Source organism: Phaethon aethereus (genome assembly GCF_964289735.1).
Source record: "Phaethon aethereus genome assembly, chromosome: 3".
Lineage (NCBI taxonomy): Eukaryota > Metazoa > Chordata > Aves > Phaethontiformes > Phaethontidae > Phaethon > Phaethon aethereus.
This window is the reverse complement of record NC_138576.1, coordinates 90770502-90797366: the sequence shown is the minus strand read 5'-3', so window position 1 is coordinate 90797366 and position 26865 is coordinate 90770502. Positions and strand designations below refer to the sequence as shown.

Sequence of the window (26865 nt, the reverse complement as noted above, 5' to 3'; positions counted from 1 at the left end):
TACAGGTTCTTTAAAATACCAACCTTAACCACAGGAGGAATCTCAAGTTACTTCCGCTCTGATACTCTTGAAAAATCCTTTTGTGAGATGGAACCGTGGCTATTTGATTTCAGTGGGCTGGAGGCCATGAATGAAGCAGGGGCTCTGCATGGTGACTGAGCGCTACCACCCTGTGCTGCAGAGCACGAAGGAACAGGATGAACCACCAAATCCAGCAGTCTGTTAAGATCCACAATTTAAAAGAGGAAAATAAATTAAAAAATGGGAAAAAATCATGCTGCGTTCAAGAAATCGGAGGTGATACATAGCAAAAACATTCAACAAACAAGAAATACGGGTGAGCCCTCACTCACCAGGCCCATGAACCAGTTACAGGCATTTTCTCTTTTTCTAATGATTTCTTTATATTCCATACTTCATTTCGCAAATCACTGCCTCTGAGGCAAGAGTAGTCCAATTTTAAGCTGCACAAGTGATGTGCTTCTCATGCCAGAAGAAAAATCATCCACATTTCAATGCTGGGACCACTTCAGATTCTCCACTTAGTTGTGTCCCTGAGTTGACCTTTTCTTTAACAGACACAAAACTATAGGAAAACAGAAGACTGCAAACACTGAGACTATAGACACACTCACACACACACACACACATATATGCATGAGAAGCAACACCTTTTTGAAATAATCGTTCTGTACAGGTCTACTATACCTGGAACAGTTTGGTGAACATTTTGTAACTGGTGTCACAACAAATGCATCGCGCAACTCTGCGTCAGGGAGAGGATGTGTTACGGCTGGTGGTTCCGTAGCTCTAGGACTAGATTTAAAAGGAAAATGTAAGTGACTTTCAATCCCCTGAAGTCCGTACGTATCAGAACTCAAATTTAGTTGACCGTACCACCTGGAGGAAAATCATCAGACAGCTGCTAGCCTCTTTTCCACTCTTTACAATTCTGCCTGGGTTTCGGGTAAAAAAGGCAGAAACAAGGCAGAAACTGGGCAGGAGGAGGTAAAAGAGTACTATTTGGTCACATGATCAAGTCTATCAAAATCCGTACACCGATAGCTTGGACGGTAATCACAGCTTTACTTTCCGCTATCTTAAATTCTGTAAACACATTTGCCATCATGTAAACATGTATATTTGCATAAATAAGATCATTGTAGCAGAAAAACTCTCTCCAACTATTACTTATGCTGTGTTGCTTCTTCAATGTTACATATCATATGAGCAAAACAAAGTCAAACAAAGCTTCGTTCAGGTGCACCTTCCCTCCGAAACACTAGCATCATTCAAACGGATTTTTCTCTCTCTCTCCCAACACGTACCTCAAGACTAAACTCTGTGAAAAGGCTGCTCACCTAGCATAGCGTGAGAAACTGGTTTGCTGCTCAATTCCCACTTGAACTTCTCCAATTTTGGACAATACATTATGGACAAAAGAATGCGCATTTCCTGCATGAGCTTGTTTTGTTACTGTTGACAATGGTGTTGGTCTTGCAACTGTAAAGCAAGAGGGAAAAAACATCAGCCTTGTGGAATCAAAGCCATGGTTAGTTGTCCCTTATATTTCACCCCCTAAAAAGTACCTTGACTTAAGACCGATGAAGGCAAACGGTAAGGCTTGGCTTTCTCCACAGCCACCTTCCTTTGAACTCTAGGCAGGATCTTGCCATATTGGTCTACCGTGGAATTTCTGGCAACCGCTCGCTCTCTCAAGCGAGGATCACAATCGTTCTGGTGCATGAAAAGCGTAAAGCAAAAAGGTAACTGATTACATTGCACAGAACTATCTGTGCTGTTTCTAATTAGTGAATAAATTTCCTCTACAGGTCGAGGAAAATACACCCACTGCACACACCAGCAGCAAGTTCTGCCCATCAGCACACGCCAGCTTCACCTGGTAGTTTTGGCAAAGTGGAAGGAAGACTAGAGGAATAACAGAACCCACAACTTCAAGGTAAAACAGCTATGGCACTCTGCAGAACCTTGTTCTGATACACTTGCTGTCACCTGCAATCCTCAAACGGCTGACAAAACAGCAGGCTCTCCCTTGTTTTTCCTGAGTCACCAATGTCCGAGATGACTGACTGTACGGGACAACTGCAAATGGTGTCGGACAAAATGATGTGTATGCTAAAATGAGTAAGAAAAAGCTACCTACACACACCTTCTGGTTGGATGAAAGTTTTCAAATGCAGGATCTAAAATTTCCAAAAGCACCTTTTAAATTTGGTGCACTGGAAAACTAGGGTTCCGGAAAACAGCAAAGGCGTCACAGATCCATAACAGAAGTTCACGCAATACGAAGTTAATCTGGTTAATTTGAGAAACAGAAGTTAGATAAGAATTTCCGCCATAAAAGTGGTACAGTTAAAGTTTTGGAATTGCGGAGCACGCTATAACTTGAGGAAACAAAGATAACCAAACCACCACGCAAATTTTACCCGTGGATGGGCATGCACACTGCTCTCAGCTAGAAAAACAAAGTTGCATGCCAGATACAAGAGATGACACCCACCATACTCTTCATTCCACAGAAAGAAGTGACACAAAAAACCACTTTTGATCATCTATACCATACATATGTGAACAACTGCGCGATAAGACTGGCTGATAGAAAAGATGTGTATTTAGTCCTCAGATGCAAACAAACTATTGTAGGTTGCATCAGCAATGGTCTGTAACATTTCGTTCTTAACTTCACAGAGCAGCTTTGCAGTAGTGAAGTATTCTGTTCAACGTTTAGGTTCAGCTATAACTTAAGGTGTAGAATCTTATTCCTAGTATTTCAACGAATGGTGTAAAAAACAACGCAGGATTATTACTGAGTACAATCAAAAACAGTTAGTTACACCTACACAGAAGCTTGCACACTTGACAGAACTTTTACACTTACCATAAGGTTAACCTTCATTGACTGATTCAACTGTAGTGCTGGGATATAGTTGGCACGCTGCAGATGGTGGACTAAAAGAAATTCATGATTCTGAACACCAGCATTGGTCTGTAAAAACTTCTCCAAACTCTCCTATGAGAAAGAACACATTTCAAAAATCTATTATGATTCTGCTTTTTCTCTTTTCAAAGAGACAATTAAGATTTTTTTTCTTGTCCACACATACTTGTTCAGTGTCTGTGAAAGGTAGCTTCAGTAAGTCTTCCATCAGTCCCATCTCCTGACAGATTTCATACATGTGTTTTAACAGCTCTTCTATGTTTAACTTAGTGGAATGTTGCTGCAACAGACTCCACGCCTCCACCATGCACCTGTAATTAATTTTTTTGAGATGTAAAGGAATAGTCTTAGTATAAGCAAAAAGATGCCCCAAAGTTATTGTATTCCATGTTTCAAGGAAATTTAGGGGATCGTGATTTACATTAGTCGTGCTCCACTTCTCACAATATTTGAATGCCAAAACGGCAGGATATATTTCTTTACCTATTGGACAACAACACAGTGAGGAAAAGGCGCACTTCACTGCTGCTTGACATCGATGGCTTCATCATCTGCAGGTATCTGAGGGCTCGCCTATGCTCTCCTTGGCACATGAGGGATTGAATAATTCTCGTATGTTGCCATGACACAGTTTTGATTGTAGCTGGGTGAAAGAGCAGGGCCAGGGAGTTCTGCAGAAGTTGGAGATCAGGTCTATTACAATATATACATACACCCATGCAACAAAAACATTCACAACTTTCTTAAGTGAGGGTGAATGGGTGTTAAGTAAACTTACATGACTCATGAAATATTTGATACAGGGTACGTAAATAACAATTCTTAAGTATTTGGCAGAAAAAAAAATTCACTTGGCCATACAGAAGAAAGCGGGTGTTTCAAAAGGAGTGATTCACACTCTTCTAGGTTAATCAAATCTCTGTACACAAACATCATTTTTTATAAATACACTCCTAAACAACCAGTTATTCTCCCAGACAAACAGACTATATTAACATCATGACAGGCAAAGCACAACCTTCAGCATCAGAAAGAACATGAATTCGGGTGAAAAGTCTCTTTTGCAGACTTCTGTCTCAAATCTTGCTGCCACGACTGCAGTTTCACTGTTTAGAGTACTTAAAACACTGGTTTTGAGAAAGTGCTCAACTGGTGTGCTGAAAACAACCTAAATGGATGGCTTTGAAAATTCAAATACCAAGCATTATGAAAGATGCTTTCTTCTTTGTTTTAATCAATTTCCTGTCAAAATAATGAAAACAAAGTTTCAAATCATAATTTACTGCTGAAGATGTCGTAGCAGTACTACAAAAAGGTGTCTATGGTTTTAGCACCTGGTATTAGCTAAGCACCGATTTTTTAAAATCATGTTTTAGATGACAGCTTTGTACTGCAATGTATGTCTAATTAAACTGCAACATACTTACTTCATAATCGTTGTGATCTAGAAGCCAAAAACCTTGAATAAGCTTAACAAGACCCCAGGGGATAGCAAAGGCAGTTGGGAAGGAGTCGACTGAAGTTTCCGTTTTATTCGGAAAGGAATGCATGATATCGAGCAGCAAGTAAATTGTCTGATATCAAGTATCTAATTAAGGCTAATAAATTTTAAGACCAAAAATTTATCACATTACATTTAGAAAAACATAATGAAGGAAGAATATAAGTAGGAAGCAGAAAATACTAATGTATAAATCTTGCCATTTTAAGCTATTGTAACCTGAAGATAGTCAGGTTCTAACCACAAAGCTGCATTCTGAATAAATAACCAGAAAGAAATACAGTTTGATTTCTGTAAGGCATTCAAAAAGGTTAACTTCAGGTCTTTAAATACTTCCGTTATAAACTCAGGTTCCCTCTTTAGGCAGCGGAGATACCAACTGGACATTCAGACCATTTGAACATCCAATGCTTAGTGATTAAAGCAAACAAATTCTACAGCTGGTTTTTTCCCCTCAATTGCAGAGTATATTAAACAACGTAAATGACAGTGTCCTTACTATACAACTTGGCTCTGAATGATTAAAACTGGGTTTAAAACAGTATGTGGATCACTCATTGGTAGTGTCATTTTCTGACATCGTTTTCAGGGACATGTTCTAATAAGACAGCTCTGGGCTACAACAGTTTTTAAACCCCTTGCTCTCTTGGCTCCCCTCTGGAGTTAGGCAACAATCAACCAAAAGCAATTCTCTGTATTTCAGCAGCTTAAAAAATTAAGTTGCTGCGCAATGCCTTTTCTCTTCTCCCTGGTTATTATTCTGTGTGCCAGCACTTTTAACAGAACAAAAGCAAGCACTGTCAGCTGGGCTGGAAAATTGATGATTTCAGTAAAAAACAGGTACTGGTTCTAACCACTGTTAGAAATACGTTTGTTCTGAAGCTGCACGTTTCAGTGCATCATTCTAGCAAGTAGCCATTTGCTACAGATACGGGTGCTTCCAAAAATTAAAAACTGTGTTTAAATTTTGAGAAACCCTAAAGAGGCTTATCATCTTCAACATTTCTTAGTAAATCTGTTTTGTCATATCAGAAGGCTTTGCAACAAAACATTAAAAAAATAAATCATAAAAAACCCACAGTGCTAAGAAATAAAACAATCCTTCTGTCTACGACTTAATTCTACACTAAAGGTTTTCACTTGCATTGTGTTTGAGGCATAAATAGAAAAACGACATTAAACTTGTAGGTGGCAAACACTTAGGAACATTTATGTGCATGTACTGAAAGTGTAATAAAAATAATGAGAAAGGATACAATTGCATGTTTGTAGCTTTCTTCAATGTTTTCAAGCAAATAGAGATGCAGCAGCGCCTGAAATGAAAAAGTGGAAGTTTTTAAAAAACTCCTGTCTTTCATAAAATCATTGGTTTGGGGGCCGGGGGGCTGCTGCTGTTGTTTTCAGTGATGATAACACTCACATGCAAACTAGCAGGTGGGTATCTCCCAGTTCCTCCTTCATCTCTCTGCCACACCTTCTCAACTTGGTCTCCTAACTGCGAAACCATTCCATCAATCATCAAGCAGTCAGAATCCCATTTTTCTCCGGAACAAAATGTAGCAAGGATTTGTGCAGAGTAAAACACTAATTCCAGCCTCTCAGATTTCCGCCAGTCAAAACAAAATAAAAGCTCCCATGAGGCAAAGAAAGCAGCAAACACACAAAGGCATGATTGTGACTTGAATTTCAAGTCATGAAAAAAATTTCCGAGTCAGATGAAAGACGTTCGTTAGTTCATATTCAATTATTAAAGGAGCTTGCAATAGAAATCCTAAAAGATCTCTCACTAAGGGAAAAGTTGCAATGACCTTTTAGTGTGTAGGTTTTCTTTTTTGTTGTGTTACTTGTAGTACAAAGGAAGAATAAACAAAGTTCTTTCAGTGCCAGAAATAACCACTCACACATTCTAGCAGAGGAAACATAACAGTATGAAAACATCAGGACTATTCTGCAACACAACTCCAGTGCCTCAAACTCAAGTGTTCCAAATCACAGCTGTGAGACAACATAATGGAAATTTCAGATTTTGTTCTCAGCATCTCTCTTCTGCTACTGAAAACAAGTTACTTTCAGAAAGCTGAGCATACAGGTAAAATCTTAGCATCATCTTAAGCAGCATTTATGTTTCTGGACACATACCAGTACAATTATGGATGGCTGAACTTTTAAAAATCACATTCTTCAAAAGTCCATCGCAGTCTTCTGCTGACTGCGACACTACCCTTTAATTTCCCGATGATAAAAAGCAGGAAAAGCATGCTAGAGGCTGTATGCTTCTAAGGAACACACGGGTCTGTACAGAAGTCACCTGAGCAGTAAGCTAAGTAAGCCAAACCTCCCAGTCAATACCTAACAGACTGCAGCTTCCCCCTTAACTCATCTTGTTCACAGTGCCACAGCCTAAGCTTCTTTAGGTCCTTCTTTAGTGTTCAGCACAATTTCCAAAGAAAAACCTATTATCATCTAATCCGAGGCATTAGCAAGCTAGGCCAGGAAAGAGAGTTCACATTAGGAAGTGACTTCTATCCAGCAGCCAGGAGAGTGCCGGGTGTGCCTAGTAACTACATGTAACTGACTATCTTGTTAAATTACACAAATGCACTTCCGAGTAGGAGATTGAGGCCAACACAATTATTCCCATCTGTTACTCGTCAATAAAACAGATGGCTTTTTTTTTTTTCATAACATGCTTTCTTCTCTGTCCAAAACCATTGCTCTGTGAACGCTATGCTTTGCTGAACCGGAGACGACCAACTCTATCCTAATCACAACATCTTTTTCAGTAGTAACGAATTGTACAGGTTAGACAATGAATTAAGTCCGCTACCAATAAATGAGGACACCAACAAATGCTACTGAGCAGAGGTATATATAAACATTTTAACACAGGAAAGTAGCCTCTGTGTTCCACAGGACACATGCACCGAGAGTACTGCCAGCCAACGCATTAAGCATAGCAAATACAACTGTTGATATGAAAGCCATCCATTTCCACTTGTGAATTTGCAGTGGAACTGTTCTAGAGTTTTTCTGCAAGGCTTACCTTGATAAACGCTCAAGTTTCTGTTGGTGACCGGTATAGTAGCTCTGAATCAGAGGATAGTTGTAGAAAGGTCGAGACAAATGCATATCATCATCTACAGGCAATAAAGGCAGAGCAAGTCAAAGAAGTAATATCACATTTTTAAACTAGAACTTTTGACTAAAAAGACAGAAGATCACACAAGCTAAGCATCAGGAGCCTCCAACTCCCAAAGAAGCCAGTCCTATTTCTGCCTCTGCTAAAAGAGATGTAGGACACAAGACTCAGTGCCTTCTCGTCTCAAGTGCCATTTCAAGTTTACAGTTGATGTAGTGTTCAGAACATGCAGTGTAAGCTGAAATTCACTATATAACAAAAAACAATTCTCAAAGGGAATGTGTTTTTGAAAATACCACGTGAGCATCTGTAAGACAGTCAAGGCTGGCAATAGAATTTATAATCCATCCAAATAAAGAAGTATTTCCAAGGCGTAGTTTTTCCTCAAGCAACACATAAAAAGTTCAAAACATGCAGGTAACGCTTTTACTGTAAAAACAAGCATTCCAGTACTAGTTGGTTAATGGTTATTTGGTTAAAAAGGCGTGTAGTTCAAGCTGTGGACACAAGCAACCCCTTGAAGTCAGAGGCTTATTGCTATTCCTAAAAACATCCAGGAAAGACACCGGTTGCATTATTCCACACTATGTAAACCAGCAAAATCTCAATTTCACCAGAAACTTCAGCATACGCTCTCACTGAACTAACATGACTCGTTACTGTTAAAACATTTACAGAAGCATGGCTAAGAACATGTTCATAGGAATCCCTTACTGGATAGTCTCCTTGTTACAAATGTGTTACGGTTTATGCTCACCTAAAGCCTCTGGAAGGAGACTGGATCAACAAAACCAGATGACCACTTGTGCATACAAAGAAATGAGGCTAGTTACCACTTGCTTGTTTGTCAAGTCTGCAAAACCTGAAAGAAGGCACAAGATGATTTTTGTGATGCAATTCCTTTCATTTTTACAAAACCCTCTTCATCAGACTAAATAGAAAGTACAAAAATAACACAGTAGAAATCTTTGTATTTGCATTTTTCACTCTGTACCTCTTTCTTATTAGAAGAAAAAACCCACAATCATCAACAAAACAAAAAGCAACCCCTACAAAGAACGAGTGGCTAAAACAAAAAAATAAATAAAGCCTGAGCTATTAAATACACTCATGAATAAGACATTTGTTTTCATGTAGCAGACTTTTTTACTAGAGCAAAGGGATATTCTTTCTTTTTTTTTTCTTTTTTTTTTCCCCTCAATGTGCCAAGAATAATTTAAAATATAAAAAGCGATAGAAACTCAAGTAACTTACTTTACAAAGTTACTCACTTATGCTTCCTTCATAGTTTTAGCAATTTGCAATACAAGATTTGCATGCAATTATAAATTGCTAGCTAAGAATGAAAAGGATTAATTTTCAGCATTACCACGTTCAAGTTGCTGTGACTTCAACCCAGTTGCCTACATAGGCTCTCGCTGAACATAGCCTCCCCTACCCACTTGCATGAACTCCACAACAAACCGTTTCCCTGAACTCAAAGCATATTAAACGGTGGTGCCAAGGTCTCAGACTTAAGCCCTTTCTCCCAGCTAAATGTGACTGTCTTCCAACCACCAAACCCAAAAAAAGCTCCTGTTTCCACAATTACAACCCAAGCATAATTCCAACTCTTAATAAAACATAGCAAAGATTTAGTAACATTATTACAAACCTTTTTGAGTAAGCTCTTGTGCTTCTGTTAGAAAACAGTTTAAGACTGTGCTAAGGTTGCTCAAAAGCAACTGGCAGTGCTGAAGAGACTGTAATGTCTGTGGGTCAACGAAGTTGCAAGAGCCGTCAAAGAGCGGAACACCTTTTCAAGAATAAACATCAAATCATTAGCCTACAGCGCAACTGCAGAGTTTCAATGTACACCTAAAGTAACCACGTGCAGTATCATATACCGGCAGATTACTGCATAAGCTCAGTTAGAAAGAATGAGTTTATGTTTGCAAAATGACTATGCTAGTACACACATATTTGGTCAAATTCATCTTTTGTATAGGCCACTTTGTTCCATGTCCACTCAAGAACAAACCGTAAATTAGCAGCGGAACTTGGCTGCTCTTTAAAAAAGTAAAACAAAAAAGAAATGAATCAACAACTTCAAACTAAAAACGACATGACATAAAAACAGCATAAGAACCATTACCTTCAGATGTCCAATATTTAATGCATCCAGTCAGAAGTTCTAAAGAACCTGTCTGGATGGCTGCTGACAATAGTGCTTCTAATTGCTCCTCCTAAACATAACAGACAAAATAAAATGAGAACCTTGCATACTTTCAGTATCTGAACCACCAACAGTAAATGTTTGTGTCTACCTGTGTCCTCATTCAGACATCACAAACCCAATTAGGACACATGCAACTAATTCCACATTCTTTTGCTTAATTCGAGCCGCAGGCTGGGCTGCCTGTTGTTCTGAGGAACACTCTCAGTTTTCCTCCGAAATTTCAACTTACGGAGGGCTAATTCTAATCTTTGCTTCCATGCCTCTGCATTACACTCTCAATTTACTGAGTTCAAATTAACTGGCTTTAGGAGCATCCTCTGCTAATACCCATTGTGCATTTTGTGCAGTTGAGTTTGCCGTCAGGAATGCACGAAGGGGACAGACCAAGTACAACTATGCAATGACGTTTGCAGGGAAACAGCGGAACTAAGGTCAAGCAGCTTTCTTGACTGTGACAACAGGAAGCAATTCTGACACCCAAAACGTTAAGTTATAATTTCTTAAATTGACAGAAAAGATGTGAAGCATTTCAATTCTAATAGGTTTAAATTTTAGGCTGTTCAGATACCATACTATCATGTAGTGGTAATCCTTTACAAGGATAATGCACAGACACGTGACATGAAGTAGCAGCTTAATTCAGCCGGTGTTCCGATACTTCTTTCAGGTGAAACGATTCTTCATAAAGTTTTACTTTTTTCTTTTAGGTTTTTTGATTGTTTGTTTGTTTTTAAACACATTCAAAAGTATCTTTCCCTTCTAGGCAAAATCGTTACACCCAAAGCAATTTCTACACATTAGAATACATATGGGGTATTCCCACCTTTTTCTGAAAACAGGTTTCAGACAAGGGAAACACACCAAATACTGCTTACGGTGGCCAACAAAACTCCTAACCAAGCTTCTTGACCACAATTCTGAAACTTGTCTTACTAACGTGCAAAAGAAATCCCTGCTCAAATACATCACAGGTCTCTGAATGATACAGTCACAATTCAGCAAAGGTTATTAAAAAGTTCTTGATTTCCCAAGTTATATCCAAACTGAAGGCAACATCAGAACATCTCAATTTGAATGTAAGAGTCTACATCAGGCTTGCAAAGGAAACAGTCTACACGCTAGGCCAGCTTGCCAAGAAATTTATTTTAGCTACCACCCTGTGCAGAAGTGTTCTTTGCCCTACCACACTTCCACAAATCTGGTGACGAATCCAGGAGACAGGAAGATGAGGCCAGCAGGAAGACTGCTTTCCCCTTCCTACTAGTTGCTCCACTGGGCAATGACTAGCTAGCTGATCCTTCAGCTTAAGTTCCTGCCTGGGGGAAGATGGGCTGTGTACCACATAGGCTCCATCTCTCATGAAACTCTTCAGATGAGAGAGAAAGGTAGGTGCACTGCAGATGGGAAGCCTATGACAGAGCGGGGTGAAGTCACTATGGGGGGAGAAAGCAGACAGAAGGTCGTGGGTGTCATAAGACAAAGGTGATTAAGGTGTTGCAGCAACAAGAGGGCCGTCTAAGAGGAGAAAACTGGGCTACTGTAGCACAAGGCAAAGGCTACCGAGGTGAAGATCTGCTTCGAGAAGCTGCAGAAAAGCCTGCTGACGAAGGGGAAATGAGGGCAAGCAGTGATGAAACTGTCACGTAGAGCTGACAACAGGAGTTGTTTACCACAGCCCACTTCCTTGGAAGCAAATGATCCTGTTTAGTGCAGCAAGCTGATGTTTGCAATAGCTCGCATCCGAGTGAGACACCCCCCTCGTCAGCTACTGCACTGGACCTAACACTTGAGAAAGTGATGGGGATCAAGGTCGTTCTGAGGGAAAGATGCTTCATGTTGCGCATGACCAGCACAGATTACACACTCCTTTGTGCATATTTGTGGCACAGAAGTAATAAACAGGTCTCTAAAGATGGATGTATTTCCCCCTTGATTCCCTGATGTGCACTCACCTGACTCAAACTGGATGGCTCAACATCAACTAGTCTCGGAGACAGCAAGCCAGCCTCAAGACACCTATTGTAGCTCTCATGAGTGGCTTCTCTTATTATTAAAGGACCCTGTTTCTTTAAAAATTTCAAGGTCTGAAACATCAATCGAGAACTACAGATTAAGACAGCATTATTATTCAGTCACCAAGGTTCTGGGTAACCACTAAGAGAAATAATAGAAACGTTCAGGTAAACTGTCAGAAAGCTTGCATCGGTGTTATGCTTTAGGTTCGCAATCTGAGTAAGCATTACTACGTAGAGTCTTAAAGACGGCAGACAAACCAACAGTTACAGTTTCTTTAAAGGAATCCTGTACAACAAACTAGCAGCCCTTGCAATGCTTAATTAAGTATTTTCAAGCTTCTATGTCAATAGACAGGCCTTTCTGTGTCCATGAACACTGACACAAAATACGTTCTATACAAGCTAAAACTAACGCACAACTTGAAATCACACTGTGGAAGATCCTTTCTACGGCTGTTTGTGCAGAAGCTGATGCATGTTGGAAATATTTGGTGAGCTCAAACTTAATGCAAAGTTCTTTGTCACAATCTGTGCAGTGGCTCAGAAGTTATACCTTGGCCAAGTAAGTTTGGGAGAAAAAAACATTTCATTTCTTCTCCAGCAGTTAAATAATTTTCCACTTTCTCCATTCTGTCCTCCTTTTTCAAGTTAACCAGGGATCAAAACCCTAACTCCGGACTATGCAGGCAGTTCCACTGAGGGGTAGTAAAGAAGTAACAGCTTTCCCCGACTTCCACAACATCTTTGTTCTTGCTCCGGGAGCAGCGTTCTATTCCTTTCTAGACATTCAATCCCTGACCGTGCTTCAACAAGAGACAACGGTAGTTTTACAGCCCCAAGAGTGCACCTAAAACGTTACCCTTTGCATAAAACTGGCAGGACACAACTGCAATTATGCCTGTGGATGGGCAGCACAAGCATAAAATGGTCTCTGACATTCAAAGCCGTGCAATAGAAAACTTAGACAAGGTACGTGACATTCTCAGTAAAGACATAGTAAAAGATCACCTCCTTCTGGAAGCCGGTGCAAGTCACATGAACAACTCCGCAGGTCAGCAAGCACGTAACATCTGCAAAAACAAGGAACGTTTGACAACCTCCCATACTCTCACAGCCAGGTTATGACCAGATTACAAGTTTTAAACAGCAGTGTCTGGAAAGACATAACTGAGGACCCATTTTCTTCATCAGATCACTTACAGACTTGTTTTAAAAAACAATTACTGCATGCAGAAATTTTATCTCTAGTGCTATTGAGGCGCTGTGCTTTGAGCTTCAGTTCAAAGTCATTTCATTTTATGACCGTCACCACTTCACAGGCTACATGATGAGAGCACCAAAACCCAAAACTCAGCAGACTGTCAGAGACGTTTCACAATATTAAATACCTTGTTAGTGCAACGTACTCAGAGTTGGAGGCGGGGTGGGGTGCGGTTTTTGGTTTGGTTTTTGACTGACAAACAATGAACAGGAGAACCAATAATTGGCATTTGACCTCAATTTAAGCTTATCACTATTAAAGCAGTGAAACACCTACCAAAACTATAGTCCCTTGGATGAAAAAGCTGCTCAGGTGGTGGATAAGAAGGAGGAGCTCCCCGACTTAGACTTCGCTCATGTACCAGAATATCCAAAAGGAGGTTTGGAGAAGTCATGCTTATCACAGTGTCCAGTGACCACAATCCAAAGTAGGGGCAGTCATGAAGGAATTCTTCTGGCCTTAAAGAAAACAAGTGCATAAGCTAAAGGCCGGCATTCAAATGAATTTTTTTGGAGGGGTATTGAAAACAACGTAAGAAAAACCTACCTTAGTGAATCTGGCATTTGAGCATGATACCAGCGATTAATGTCAAATACAGCCAAATAAACAGATGGTTTTCCCTGACCACATGTATTCACTTGCCAAGTGAAGACTGACACACTGGTCTCAGGAGATGTTACTGTAAAAGACAAGACATTGTTTCTTATGTGTGGAAAAGATGATCTCTCTGATATTTTCAAAACACCACTTTCTGTTTTGGCTTCATTCTGTTCTATCCCTCATGAAACAGAACACTTACTAAGACTAATCAAAAAAATGTCTGGAATAGCAAACATCTCTGTGATAGGTTTCAGTCATACTGCCCCTTTTTCTTGTTCAAATGGTACCAGCTCTAAGCCAAAGCAAACACACAATTATTAGCTAATTAAGTTTTCCAGACATTAAGAGTTGATCAAGACATTTAGCTAGACAAATAGTTTAGGGAAAAAAATATGCTACGAACATGTACATTGCTACTTTCAGAAAGCATAAAATTATCAGGTACACTCGTATCAATCAGCTGGCATTATTAATTTCCAGATCTGAGTCAACTGCAAGTTTTAAGAATAGCTCCTTTCCAGCATATTCAGAATGAAAGAAATCAATTAGCACAAAAAATTAATTTAAAAAAAAGCCAAACCCAGCAAACAGGCAATTGGAATAAAGATTTTAACATAAAACATTCCCAATGTTACACTTCAGCTCTCTCAACCCAAACGTGTTTTTATTAGACTTTGACAAGCTCTTGGTAGAGGATGGCATCACAAAAGAGATGGAAGTTGCTGCTTCGGGACTAAGTCAAAGATAATAAACAGAAATAACCTAGAAAGATCATGCAAGTGTCGTCTTTCTGACATCAGACGTAAGTTAAGGCCATAAGAAGGAAGAGAGGGAAGGTGAATACCACAGTCAAAGCAAAAGGCTATGAAAGTTATTACTGCAGCAGGCTCAAAGATATGGTCAGAGCATAACTGAATTTGTAAACCCAGAGACATATATTTAATTATTGCAAGATAATGAAAGATGTCCTAAGAGTTTTAACTGCATATATGGACAAGGCAAGTTAACTGCTTTAAGAACTTGTAGGAGTAGGAGCGTATTAGATTTAGAGAGGAAAAAATGTGCAGGCAGATCATGGAATCATGGAATCATTTACGTTGGAAAAGACCCTGATGATCATCAAGTGCAACCATAAACCTGACACTGCCAAGTCCACCACTACACCATGACTCTAAGTGCCACATCTACACATCTTTAAAATACTTCCAGGGATGGTGACTCAGGCACTTCCCTGGACAGCCTGTTCCAATGCTTGATAACCCTTTTGGTCAAGAAATTTTGCCTAATATCCAGTCCAAACCTCCCATGGCACAACCTGAGGCCCTTTCTTCTCGTCCTATCACTAGTTACTTGGGAGAAGAGACCAACAACCACCTCGTTACAACCTCCTTTCAGGTACTTGTAGAGAGTGATAAGGGCTCTCCTCAGCCTCCTTTCCTCCAGACTAAACAACCCCAGGTCCCTCAGCGCTCCTCACAAGACGTGTGCTCCAGACCCTTCACCAGCTTCCTTGCCCTTCTCTGGACACACTCCAGCAACTCAACGTCCTTCTTGTAGTGAGGGGCCCAAAACTGAACACAGGATTCCAGGTGCGGCCTCACCAGGGCTGAGTACAGGGGGGTGATCATATCCCTACTCCTGCTGGCCACACTGTTTCCGATACAGGCCCGGATGCTGTTTTCTTCTTGGCCCCTGGGCACACTGCCTGCTCATGTTCAGCTGGCTGTCGACCAGCAGCCCCAGGTGCTTTTCCACCAGGTAGCTTTGCAGCCCCTCTTCCCCAAGCCTGTAGCGTTGCATGGGGTTGGTGTGACCCAAGTGCCCTGGCACTTGGCCTTGTTGAATCGCATACAGTTGGCCTCGGACCATTGATCCAGCCTGTCCAGATCCCTCTGCACAGCCTTCCTACCCTCGAGTGCATCAACACTGCCGGCCAGCTTGGTGTTGTCCACAAACTTACTGAGGGTGCGCTCAATCCCCTCGTCCTGGTCGTTGATAAAGATATGAAACAAGACTGGCCCCAAAACTGAGCCTTGGGGAACACCACTTGTGACCAGCTGCCAACTGGATGCAGATGCAGATACAGGTTTGAACAGGGGAAAAAAAAAAAAAAAAAAATCAGGTAACATTCCTAAGCAGTGGACGGAATGACCTTGTTGTTCAAAGACGACAGCTAGAGGAATAAAAGGACTGACCGGCATCATATAGATAGCCCCACCACACATCGCTATAACATGTCAGCACGCATAAAATAAAACCTATTTTTTCCCTGAAAGAAGTCCCACATCACTTAAGCACACAGTTTCTTCTTTTTAAATAATCCAAACAAGCTAGTCTATGCAGACATTTAAGACTTTCAGCCTGTGGGTACAGAACAGTATTCATTGCTCAGAATCCATTTATTTTAGAATAACCAAACACAGACAAACCTTCATTAACGCTATCCTCTCTGTCAACGTGGTTGCAAAATTTTTCTACAGTCTGGCAGCTAAGTAATTTAATATTGCTGATCTGCCCTCTCGAGGGAAAGACTCCACCCATGAGATCTAAGCTATACCTTTCGTCACAGTATTCCAAACCCTGGGGAAAGAATAAAAGAGGAGGAAAAAGGTCATTTTGAGATTAAAACATACAGTATACCTAAATATGAACGAATGTCTCTCTCTGACATAATATGCATATTATACCGTGTGTTACCCTTGAGTTCTTTATTACGGTAAATAGAAAGTACAACTGACATGCAAGAGAATTAAGTGTCAAATTGTAATGGGTAAGTTTGGCTCTAAAGGCTTTGCACACCTCCAAAATGTAGCATTTCCCTAATGTTATTCAGATCAAAAGAATTTGCAGAATTCCATGCAGCATCAAGGTTTCTTTACAAACCTAAACGTATATTTACAAAGCAATACCTGAAATAATACAACAGATATGCACGCAAAGCTCTTTGCTCCATGTCTTGATTACAGAACCGATGGAGTTAGAAAAGTCGTGGCACTACAGCAGCTAAAGCTCTGTTGAGAGCTCTTCTCTACAGGCACACCACTGGAGTGAACATGCACCCCTCTGTCGCAACTATGAGGCCTTCTTAGTGGTTCACAATCTTCTTTCAAACCACGTCAGCTCTTACCAGCTCCTCCTCGAAGCTTGTCAGAGAGTAATGGGTGAAATATCCCTCAGTTCCTTCACCAAGCACAGCCAATAGCAAAAGGGGAAAACAGAAAGGACATGGGGTGCACATGGACAAGGTGTTTAGGATCACGAATTACTACAGAGTAAGCAAACTACTTTGAGATACACAGAGACCCCGGCAGGATTGTGTTGAGCCTCTGCTACCACCATCTCCTAAGTAAGCATTAAATGAAATACTCTCTTTCCAAATACAGCATTTGTTCATCCGGTCTACCGCACAACACATGAATTTGTGTATTGTGGACAAATGGCAGCTTTACAACTAAAAAAACACCCAAAACAAACCACAACAACAAAACACCAAACAAAAAAAAAGAAAACTCAAAAACCCCACGCACCACCTAACATAAAACAACCCCCAAACTGATCAGACCACATTCTCCCCAAGTTCCCTAAGCTTTCAGAGCTCTCAAAGCTGAGAAGCTGAGTTGTTGGCGTGAAACAACACATTCCAATATCATCTCATGCGATACATCTAATTCGCCTAATCTGAGAAAAGGCAAGCTTTCTCTTCACAGTTCCAGGAAATAAATATCAAGGCAGTCTAAACCAAAAATAATTTAAAAACCAAAATTAACTCTTTCATTACTGAGAAGAAAAATAATTCTGAAGCCCAGCAGTGTATTTTACATTTTCTACCCTGGGGCAAGCAAATCTAAGTGAAGGAACTCCATTGTATGGAAGATATTAAGCAAAGTCTTTATTGCCCAGTAAAAAATGAAGACACTTTTCAAATGAGATGCACTCATCAGACTCTGATATGAACGTAGAAACTCTATACTTTTCCATCCACAAGCACTGTGTAGGACAAACGTAAAGATCTGCTCCATCACCATGATTTCATGCACTACATTTAGCAACTGCTGAGATGGTACAAAAAGATCTTGGAAAGCCTAACTTAAAGCTAGCATTATGTTTAATTCCTTGAGCAGACTTACACCAGCCTTGAAGGCAATGGAGACACAAGCCTGACACGCATTTATAACAAGACAGTGCCACATGTGACAAAAGTCGTATTTGTGACTTTTTACTATGACACTGCTTTGCAGCCTCAAGTCTGATTCCTGGGAAGTAAAGCACTGCTGTAGTAGGCAAGTCTTTCAAGTTCCTTTGAACTCTATTCAGTGAACAAGGATCAACAATAGATTCCTCCTTGTTACTCAAACTTGGCCTGGCAAGTGGGAACAACTCTTACCTTTGCTGCCACTGAGGTCGGACAAGAAACTTGACTCAGCCAGCCATGTAGGCAGACAGTCATGTAGTACTGACCACTCTGTGACTACAAGGAAGTATTTTGAGACTAAAAGTGCCCGCTGTAGAGCACAGATTCTGCCCTAATGCATCTTCTGGGTTTTTCGGGGGTTGAAAATTGGTTTTGGTGGGGTTTGATGTTTTTGTGGCAGTAGGTGTTATCCCATCTTGGTATGTGTAAGTGGCTCATCTGGAAGCCAGCTGAAGAACCTGCCTTTTCCCCCCAGAGGGACTAGCTGTTTTGTTCTCTCTTCCACTTACCTTGTACGACTGGTTCCTGTTTCAGTCTTCCACGACACTCATCACAGGGATGCAAGAAGTAGCAGGGGAGTAAACTGCCTCAAACCCAGAGACTGGTGCCTGACACCTCTCACAAGCCTGTGAACGTGTGGCTGGTTGCATGGTCTGCACTGGCTTAAAGGTCTTACATTAAGTACACCACAGCTTTCTCAGGCCACAAACACAGTAACCCTATTTAATCCCTTTGTGTGCTTTCTTTAAAGAGTGTCAACTGGAGTTTCTAGTAGATGCATTTTTAAAGGCTGATGAAACGTTTCAACCCTCTGAGGTAAAGACTGACACGTGTCACACCTTTTGTTTGGGAAAATAAGATGGCCAAGACAAAGAACAGCCAAAGAGTTGAAGGTCAAACATTTTAAGATTGAAGGGTTGAGACAGAACAAAGTAGCCACGAGAGGAATGGATATAGACACCTCCTTTTTTACTCAAAGAAGCACACAGTACAAGGATTTGTCTGGGCCGCTGCTAAGATTGTAGCCAAAAATAACTTTTAAAAGAGGATAAAACTAAGACGGAGTTCAAAAGTGAAACTGCAGAAAGATCAAAGAAACCTTCTCCTATCAACCTGCCAAAGTGCTTAGAGCACTACAAGAGATGCAGCAGAGAACTGCAGAGAAAGCCCACTTACAGCTAAAAAACCCAATCAGGGTGCTCTCCTCCTCTACAGCACGGTATTGTTATGTCATAAAAAAAAACAGCGCATAAGCAGAGATAAAGAGAAGACATCCATATCTAGATCATGCTGAATCACTTGAAGATATTTCTACTTTGTCACCATGAGAGAGAATGCATTTTAAAGAAACACCACCTTTTCCAAACACCCAACCTTTACCTAGTCAAAAGCAACGCTTACAATTTGGACGTTGCTTCCTTACAAGAGGAAGCAGCTTTCCTGTATAGAAGGAAAACCAAAAAGGTCCAAACCCAAGCTCATGCAGAAAATCAAAACGCACAGTCACAATAAGAACACGTACCACGAGTGTTTAGAAACGAACCACCCCTATTTCATTCCACACCTATTGAGGACATGCATGAGAAAGTATCAAAACAGGAGGAAAAACTTGCTCTGAAGTGAGATTACTTTCCCCTCAAAAAGGTTTTGGAAGACTTCCAAGCATGCTACTGAAGACAACTATCCGTTATACAGATGCGGCTTACATCTGTTAGATGTCAGAAATATCATGATACCTCATCTATATTTTAAACACACCACCTTTGAAGCCAGTTCTAAAAATTTATGTATGCTCTTCTGACCAAGTCATACCACTCTTTACTGCATGTACATATTTTGCTGGCTTTAAGAGTAGACTGCATAGGTGACCCAGCCAAAAAGTAGAAAGGGTTACCTTTACAGCTACTAAGCTTCAGGATCAACACTTAAGAGACGCTGTAACTACGTTTCATTCCAAGTCCAGCTTGCAGAGCTCAAAAGAAAAACAAGAATATAAAAACAAAGATCAGAAAAGGACATGAGGGGGGGAGAGAGAGAGGGGGGCCATATTTTAAGAAAGGGAGACAGACAGAAGCTTATTCAAGCCTGCGGTTTGGTTAAGCAAAGCTACTCAAAGCTCTGTCTTCACTTCCTACGTGCCATTAATTTGGTGTTTCAGTCAAGAATAATTTTACGGGTAAAAGCTGTTGCTTCTTCAGGAATTGAATTTATACGGGCTCTTTGCAGACGAATCTAGCTGGAACACACGACACTGCAGTATACAATTGTATGGCTTGTTTTCAAAAAGTATGGCCACAGGCCATGCCCAAGAAGACTCAGCAAAGCACTTCTTTTTTTAGAGGTCTCGGAATTGTGATGGTAACTATTAGCCCTGACAACTTAACTGATACGCACTTAGAGAAAATGACTGTTTTCTTCCTCTCACATACATGCACGTCTTACCTCATACATGACTTGTCCTGATGCCAGGCGTTTTCTGTCACCAAATTCTAACTGCAACAGATGTAAACTCACAACATCACCTTCACTGAAAAAGGTAAAAATGAGGAAATTTGATGACAAAGCTGCTTTGTAGTCCTCATTATCATTTTATTAGATCTAGACTGAAGTATTCTTAAGAGTGTGCTCTTGCTGAAAAGAAAAACACCACTTCCCAAAACATCACGACTGGTCACATTTAGCCGCTAAAACATAAAGGAGGACGATCTGACACTAGCACACCTTGAGGGGCAAATGCTAACCATACAATATGGAGGCTTTAGCATGTTGTATGGACTAAATAATGTTGGAAATAGTGTGGAAATAGTGGAAATAGAATATCTCTTCACTTCTTCATGGTGAAAAGCTCTCGATCAAAACTGCTTTAAAGTCAAACTGAAGCAGACTGCCGCTCCATGAACACCTGAGCTGGTTAAATAGCTTCCCGGTGCTGGAAGAGAGAGCTCTTTCTCCCCGTCCCTTCCCACCAAAGTTCCAGTCCCTCTCTTGCATACACTGCACCCTTCCACATACTGATTTGATTCATTAGCCCAGCAGGCAACCGGTGACCTTTCTGCTGACCAGTGATCGTTCTCTGCCAGCTGAGCTGAACCGGCTCATGAAGGCTCGAAAGACTGCTAGAGTTGCCGCAAGGGAATCGGCAATACTGTCACCTCCCTCCTTTAGGGGCAGCAGACTGTTACATCGGCACATTTACTGGGCTAGATCTGCAGCCTCAACTACTTTTAACGGTAATTTAATACTGTGGTGCGAGTGTCAAACAAGCCATGAAGCAGTCGCCAAGAAACAAAGGAAATCATTTAAGAACGCAAGCACAAAAATACAGCTGCTGTTGCTTTGCGTTCTTTTCAGGAGGTAGGAACTACTAGGTCCCTCTTCACGTCCGTTAAAGCCTGTCAAATTTGCCTTGTAAGCGTAACAACTTCTGTACCTCAGAGAACCTCCCACACAGCTAAATAAACAAAACAACTATACATGTAGCAACTGTATGTGAACAAATATATTTTTTAAAAAAAGTCAGTCTCTTCCAGTAAGTTTCCAATTACCTTTCTTGTGTAGACTGAACAGCCCACAAGTAGCAACACTTGCGAGGATCGTTCTCAGGCTCTTGAAAAGTGACAGCATAGACAGGAATCCTTCCTCCTTCAAGCTGAGAGTGGTGCCTACAGGGTTCAAGAAAAAAAAAAGGTCAGCCCACCGGCACAAACTGTTTGCAGAAGGGCAGAAGCATCTTCTGAGAAAAGAGCACCTTACATGCTTATCCTCAAAGCACGGAAGGTCATACTTCTGGCTCAAACAAGTGAGTCAAGGAAGCCACTACGTTTTATGGAACAGTCAGGAGGTGAGGAAACTACTGTCCATCAAATGCAATAACCTGGGTTTATGTCCTCCTCTGCCTGAGGACAAGGAACACAAATGACTACTTCAGCTGCCACGCAGAAGATTGGTCCTGCTCTTGTAGCCTACTTCAATATTGAACTTAAAAAGCAGCATAGCTCCTGAACAAATCTAAAATGACACCAAGCATTTTTCTTCCAGGCTTCTGAACCGTATCTGCACCTTCACAATCCATTCTTGCCCCCTAACTATTCCTCCACTGTCTTTTTATGCATCCAATAGTTTCTGGTCAGTCACTGCAGATGTGCTTAAGGGAATCCCTATCTGAATTTGGTCAAGTATTTCAAGTGCGATTGCTCTGTGGCAGAGTTAAAATCTTCTCTACATTTCCCTATTGCTTATAGATTTACGGGTCCCTTATCCTCATCTGCAAGTCTTCCAAGTAAACTTTCCTTCACATGCATCGTTGCCTTGGAAGGGGTCAATCCCCTACGTCGGTCAAGGCTGAAATGCAGGAAAGAATCTGCCTTCTGGCACAGATCAGCTACTGGTTTTTCATGTCTCACTAGTTTCATCCTGGACACTTTAAAGAATATTATCACCAAAAGCGCATTCTTAACATACTTAAGCCTTTCCATGTATGCCCCAATGGCAGCAACTGGTGCTGCAACGTAATTTCTAAAATCTCTTTCATCAAAATACACACATTTCCTGGTTTCACTGAATCCTACCGAGAGGACACACTGTCTTACAGAACTCAGCTCTATCGCACCCTAACTGCTTGACGTCACCCCAAAGGAGCATGCTTTCCACGATTCCTCAATCCACAGGCACAAGAAGGAAAACAATGCTAGTCCATGGGGGAGAAGGCGGTCCACTTAATCCATGTAGGACTTAGCAGTTGTCTCAGAAGAGGATTTCCAAACATTCCAAGGTTATAATCAAAATTCCAGTCCCTGAAAAAGGTCTCTCTCCTAAATTAACATACTTCCTTCAGCAAAAAATTGAGACCCTTCCCCGTCCTGGCATGGCCAAGGGTACAGGCCTACTTACTCCCGCTGCAACGTTTTCATACTCCATAGTGACAGGTAGCCATCTGAAAAACCCACAACGAGCTGATTGCTTCTGCTTATGTAGCACAGGGTTGATATTGCTGCTCCTGAAGGATTTTGTAATTGGAAACAGAGATGCCTTCCTTCTGTGGTCACAGTTTCTCTCCTTTGTGGAACTCCAGCAAGAATTCTAGTAACGACTTCTGGATCTACACACACAAAACCACACCATAAATGAATGCGGTATGCCATTTTAAACACTGACGTGACAACGCGTATAAGCTACTTCTACCGCCCCAGGCAAAACACCCATTTATGCAACACTTCTCTTGCTATTTCCATGCTGGATGTGTTCAAAGAACATTAAGAACTCTCTGACGCGATGGGTATTCTCACTCGTATTTCAAAACCTGGTAAAAGTGTAACCTTCATAGACAAATTCTTCTTGCGCTCTGTAAATCAGAGGAGTCTGGGCCTCATGATGAAGCTATCTATCTGAAGTGACATCTACTCCTGAAGCCGCTGCTGTAGTAGCCGAAACAGCGTATGCAATCTGAGTACACAAATCAGAGATTTCATTCATCCAAATGCGTGATTTTTCATACGTCAGATGTTTTTTAAAAAACGAGCCCAAATTTTGTCCCAAGTCAATTTGCAGAAGCACAAGAACATTCCGGAGAAATAGGGCACCTCTGACACAACTCCCTATCAGGCAGCTGCACCAACTCAGATGCTACAATTCCTACACCTCACTGGCAAGAATCATAGCCACATAGGGGTCGGGGTGGGAGGAAGGCATTTAGAGCACTGGGAGGAGTATTAAGCCATTCTTCATCGGTTCAGGACTATACGGTGTCAAACCACCATCTGCAATCAGCAGTCGTAAATGTCTGCACACTAGTATCTTCAAAGTGGGACGTGTATTGTTTATTTAAAAGACACACCTTTCCTTCCTTTCAAATTCAAGTTTAAAACCTGCAAGCTTACCCAATGCTTCTGCTTCATTCTGATGGCAAGATAAATCATCCAAGCAAAGGTCAACCAGAAGTAGATGACCAGCATCTGTAGCCACTGCTGCCACTCCAAAGAGCCATCGCAGACTCCGATGTAGGTGCCCAGTGCTCACGCTGGGTCCTCTGTCATTAGTTATGGGTTCTACAGCAGTTACCTACAGGAAAACTACAAGTTGCTATTCAAGCTGTTTGACAAGCTGAAGAGAAATCATTCAGAAGTGAAGCCAGAATTAGCACATCAGAAACAAGACAATAAATACAGGATCGTAGGACTCGGAAGCAAAGCCTTGTTTCCAATTACATAAAGGCGGGGTGGGAACAGAAGGCCCTCTACAAAAACCTGTTCCTGCCTTCCACTTACTAGAGTTCCTACAGTTACCTAACTGAATTAACTTCACCTTAAAGTTGGGAATTCTATTCCTACAGCTTACTAATTTCCACCTCCTCCGTAGAAATAATTAACTCTAAGAAAGCACAGAAAATCAGTTCTATGCAAGAAACTTTATCATATTTAAGGGACTTAAGTAAGAAAGAGAAAACTAAATCTAGTTCTCCCACTGCCCACAGCCCATCAGCACTGCCATACAGCCGGTGCCGCCTTTGCCAAACAGGCATTAGGATAAGCCATGGCTGTCAGTCAGACGAGGCGGCGGGCAACTTGCATGGCAAACACACCATTTCCATGGGAATGAAACATTTTCAGAAAGTGCTGAAGGCAGATACTAGCTTCGTCACATTTACACTGGTCCTCACTGAGAAGAAAAATAACGACCAGATAAAGTAAAAAAAACTGTTTTAAATGCACACCAGCACTTTTATGAATGCTAACAAAGATTTAAAAAGCCAGCCTAAAACAACAGCAGGAAGAACAGCAGCTTGTTAGAAAAAAAGCTAACTCCAGCTCAGGAAGAAGTGCACGCTGCTCTTTAACATGCGACGCGGTCTGCACGCAACTTCATTAGGAGGTCAAGACAGACCTTTCAGCACTGCAACACATCACAGGGCAATAGTAGTGACTGCTGTAGCAGAGGTACGAGCTACGAGCACATGAAGACGCCTGCACTACAGCTATACAACAAAAGTATGTTGGTATATTTTGAAGGCAGTGTTTCTGACAGCAATCAAGCATGTAGGAAACATATGTTACAGACAGTTTGAAGAGTGGGGTGGGGTTTTTTGTTCTTCTCTCTGGCCAAAAAAAGGTATTTTTCAAGGCTTTTTTGTGCAAGTGGAGAGTTAGGTAACTATGTGCTCTACAATAAAACCAGAAAACTTGCTTCACTATCAGTAAACTCAAACGATAATGGTACCGTTAAGTCCAGGATTTTACATCAAGGCTGTCTTGACGGGGTACTCGGAAGTGACAGCGTCTTAAGGCAATATAGAAAAAATTCCTCCTACAAAGAGACGCTCCACAGCTTTCCCTGCAACAGGACTATGCAGCACCTAACCACCTAAAAGCTTCGTTTCTCCGACTAAAAAGTACGCACCCTTCCTGGAAGAGCAACTGCTTTAACCACTTTTGATATTCCAAGGTCGTACAGGCAGAGAACGCTTCCCTCGGCTTCTTCCAACCCAACCAGTAGTCCAGTTCTGTTCTGCCAGGAAAACTCCTTTACCACACGAACAATGGGAGGCTGTTCATTCACGCCGCCAAAACGATATGCCGAGAGCCGCTCTCCTGTCACAGAGTTCACGACCTCAAGTTGAGGACCACACGCCAGCCATGCTAGGTGCTTTCTCCCTGTAAGAGAAAAGCAAGCTGACTACGGCCCATCTCCAAGAGAAGGTTGAAAACAACTGAAAAATCACAGTCACTGCCCCTTTCCTTCAAGAAAAGTACCTAACAGAGGAAGACTGACTTACCTCACTCGGGTCAATTATTTAAAGTCGCCTACTGAAATCCTCAGGCAACGCTTCTTATTTTGCATTTGTACTTGCCATTCCTGCACTGAAGAATTCTGATCATTTGCGATAAAGATTACAATATATTGATCTACAGTCTTTATACCATGTTTGGCTTGTTTTTGCCAGAAATCACCTGAATACATATGGGAATACAACTCTTGGAGCATACTTCTGACGCAACAAATCTAAACCAATTCATTTCTAGTTTCTGAGTTTTACTTGACACATGCCTACTTTGGGCAAGGGTTTGGACTTCAACAAGAAACTATCTTAAAATGAGCACTGCTTGAGCAAATTTCAGCTTTTACACGTGCCGATCACAGAAAGAATTTAGCACATTCTGTTCCACTGAGCTACTTCAAGCTCAAAGGAAGTCTTAACTCAATTACTGCATTTACAGTCCGGTAGATAGACTCTACCTGGGCTTAACAGAAGCCTAGACATCCAGATGGGCACCCAGCTCTATCCAGTTTCAGATCACCCAGAAACTCAACTACCTAATCTGCTCAGCCACTTCCAGCAGCTCTCACTGGCTCCTCATCTGCACCCCATTAAGTACTTGGGAGATATGGGGCTGCGGCGCTGAACAGGGTTATCCTCTTCCTTCTGTTTTCATTCAGACTAGAAAAGAAAAATGGGGGGGGTTGCCTCTGCGACACTGCAGAAGAACTATTTCTGCATGTGACGTTAGGATGGTCCTAGAGCTTGAGCTGGTACAAATAAATACGGCCCAAAGCAACACTATTACTTTCTTGAAAACTGCCTTTTCTTTAATGAAAAATGGAGGAGGGCCCACTGACTGAGCACAGTAACTAAGTGAATTATTTTAATGGCACAAGACCGGTGCAAGCTGTTGTAATGTCAATGTGAGTAACACGCTAGTGTTTTACTATTCGCATTTTTAATCGTTAAAACATCCTTTTTGTTCTCTCAAAACCTGATGCGTCTTAACAGCACCAACCTGACACAGCTGATACCGTGACCCTACGCGTCAGGTAACCTCCAGGCAGTGACAACCTTATACCTAAAAGCTAAAGGAAAATGCTCACCTCCAGAAAACTTCCCGCACAGCACAGAACCTGGGGTTATTCCATCTTCCGCAAGGGCCTGGATAGTCCCCTCGGGAAACTGCAGCAGACTGCTCGTTACCTGAGCCGTTAGGTCTCCCAT

General features: G+C 41.4%; 1 protein-coding gene across 1 annotated transcript; it reads right to left on the bottom strand.

The window, feature by feature from the left end:
* On the bottom strand, positions 1-26865 carry LOC309403911 (protein ELYS-like; the record flags this gene model as incomplete). Its single annotated transcript, XM_081998206.1, is given in 28 exon segments — positions 1-219; positions 709-816; positions 1362-1503; positions 1590-1737; positions 2900-3031; positions 3126-3270; positions 3443-3630; positions 4387-4533; positions 5717-5773; positions 5881-6002; positions 7504-7505; positions 7507-7597; positions 8357-8381; positions 8385-8461; positions 9254-9394; positions 9558-9647; positions 9734-9824; positions 11770-11901; positions 12841-12902; positions 13370-13551; positions 13640-13772; positions 16123-16273; positions 20328-20412; positions 21431-21547; positions 22776-22983; positions 23762-23942; positions 25278-25531; positions 26745-26865. Coding segments are annotated over 28 exon segments (3504 nt in total). The 3' UTR covers positions 1-47.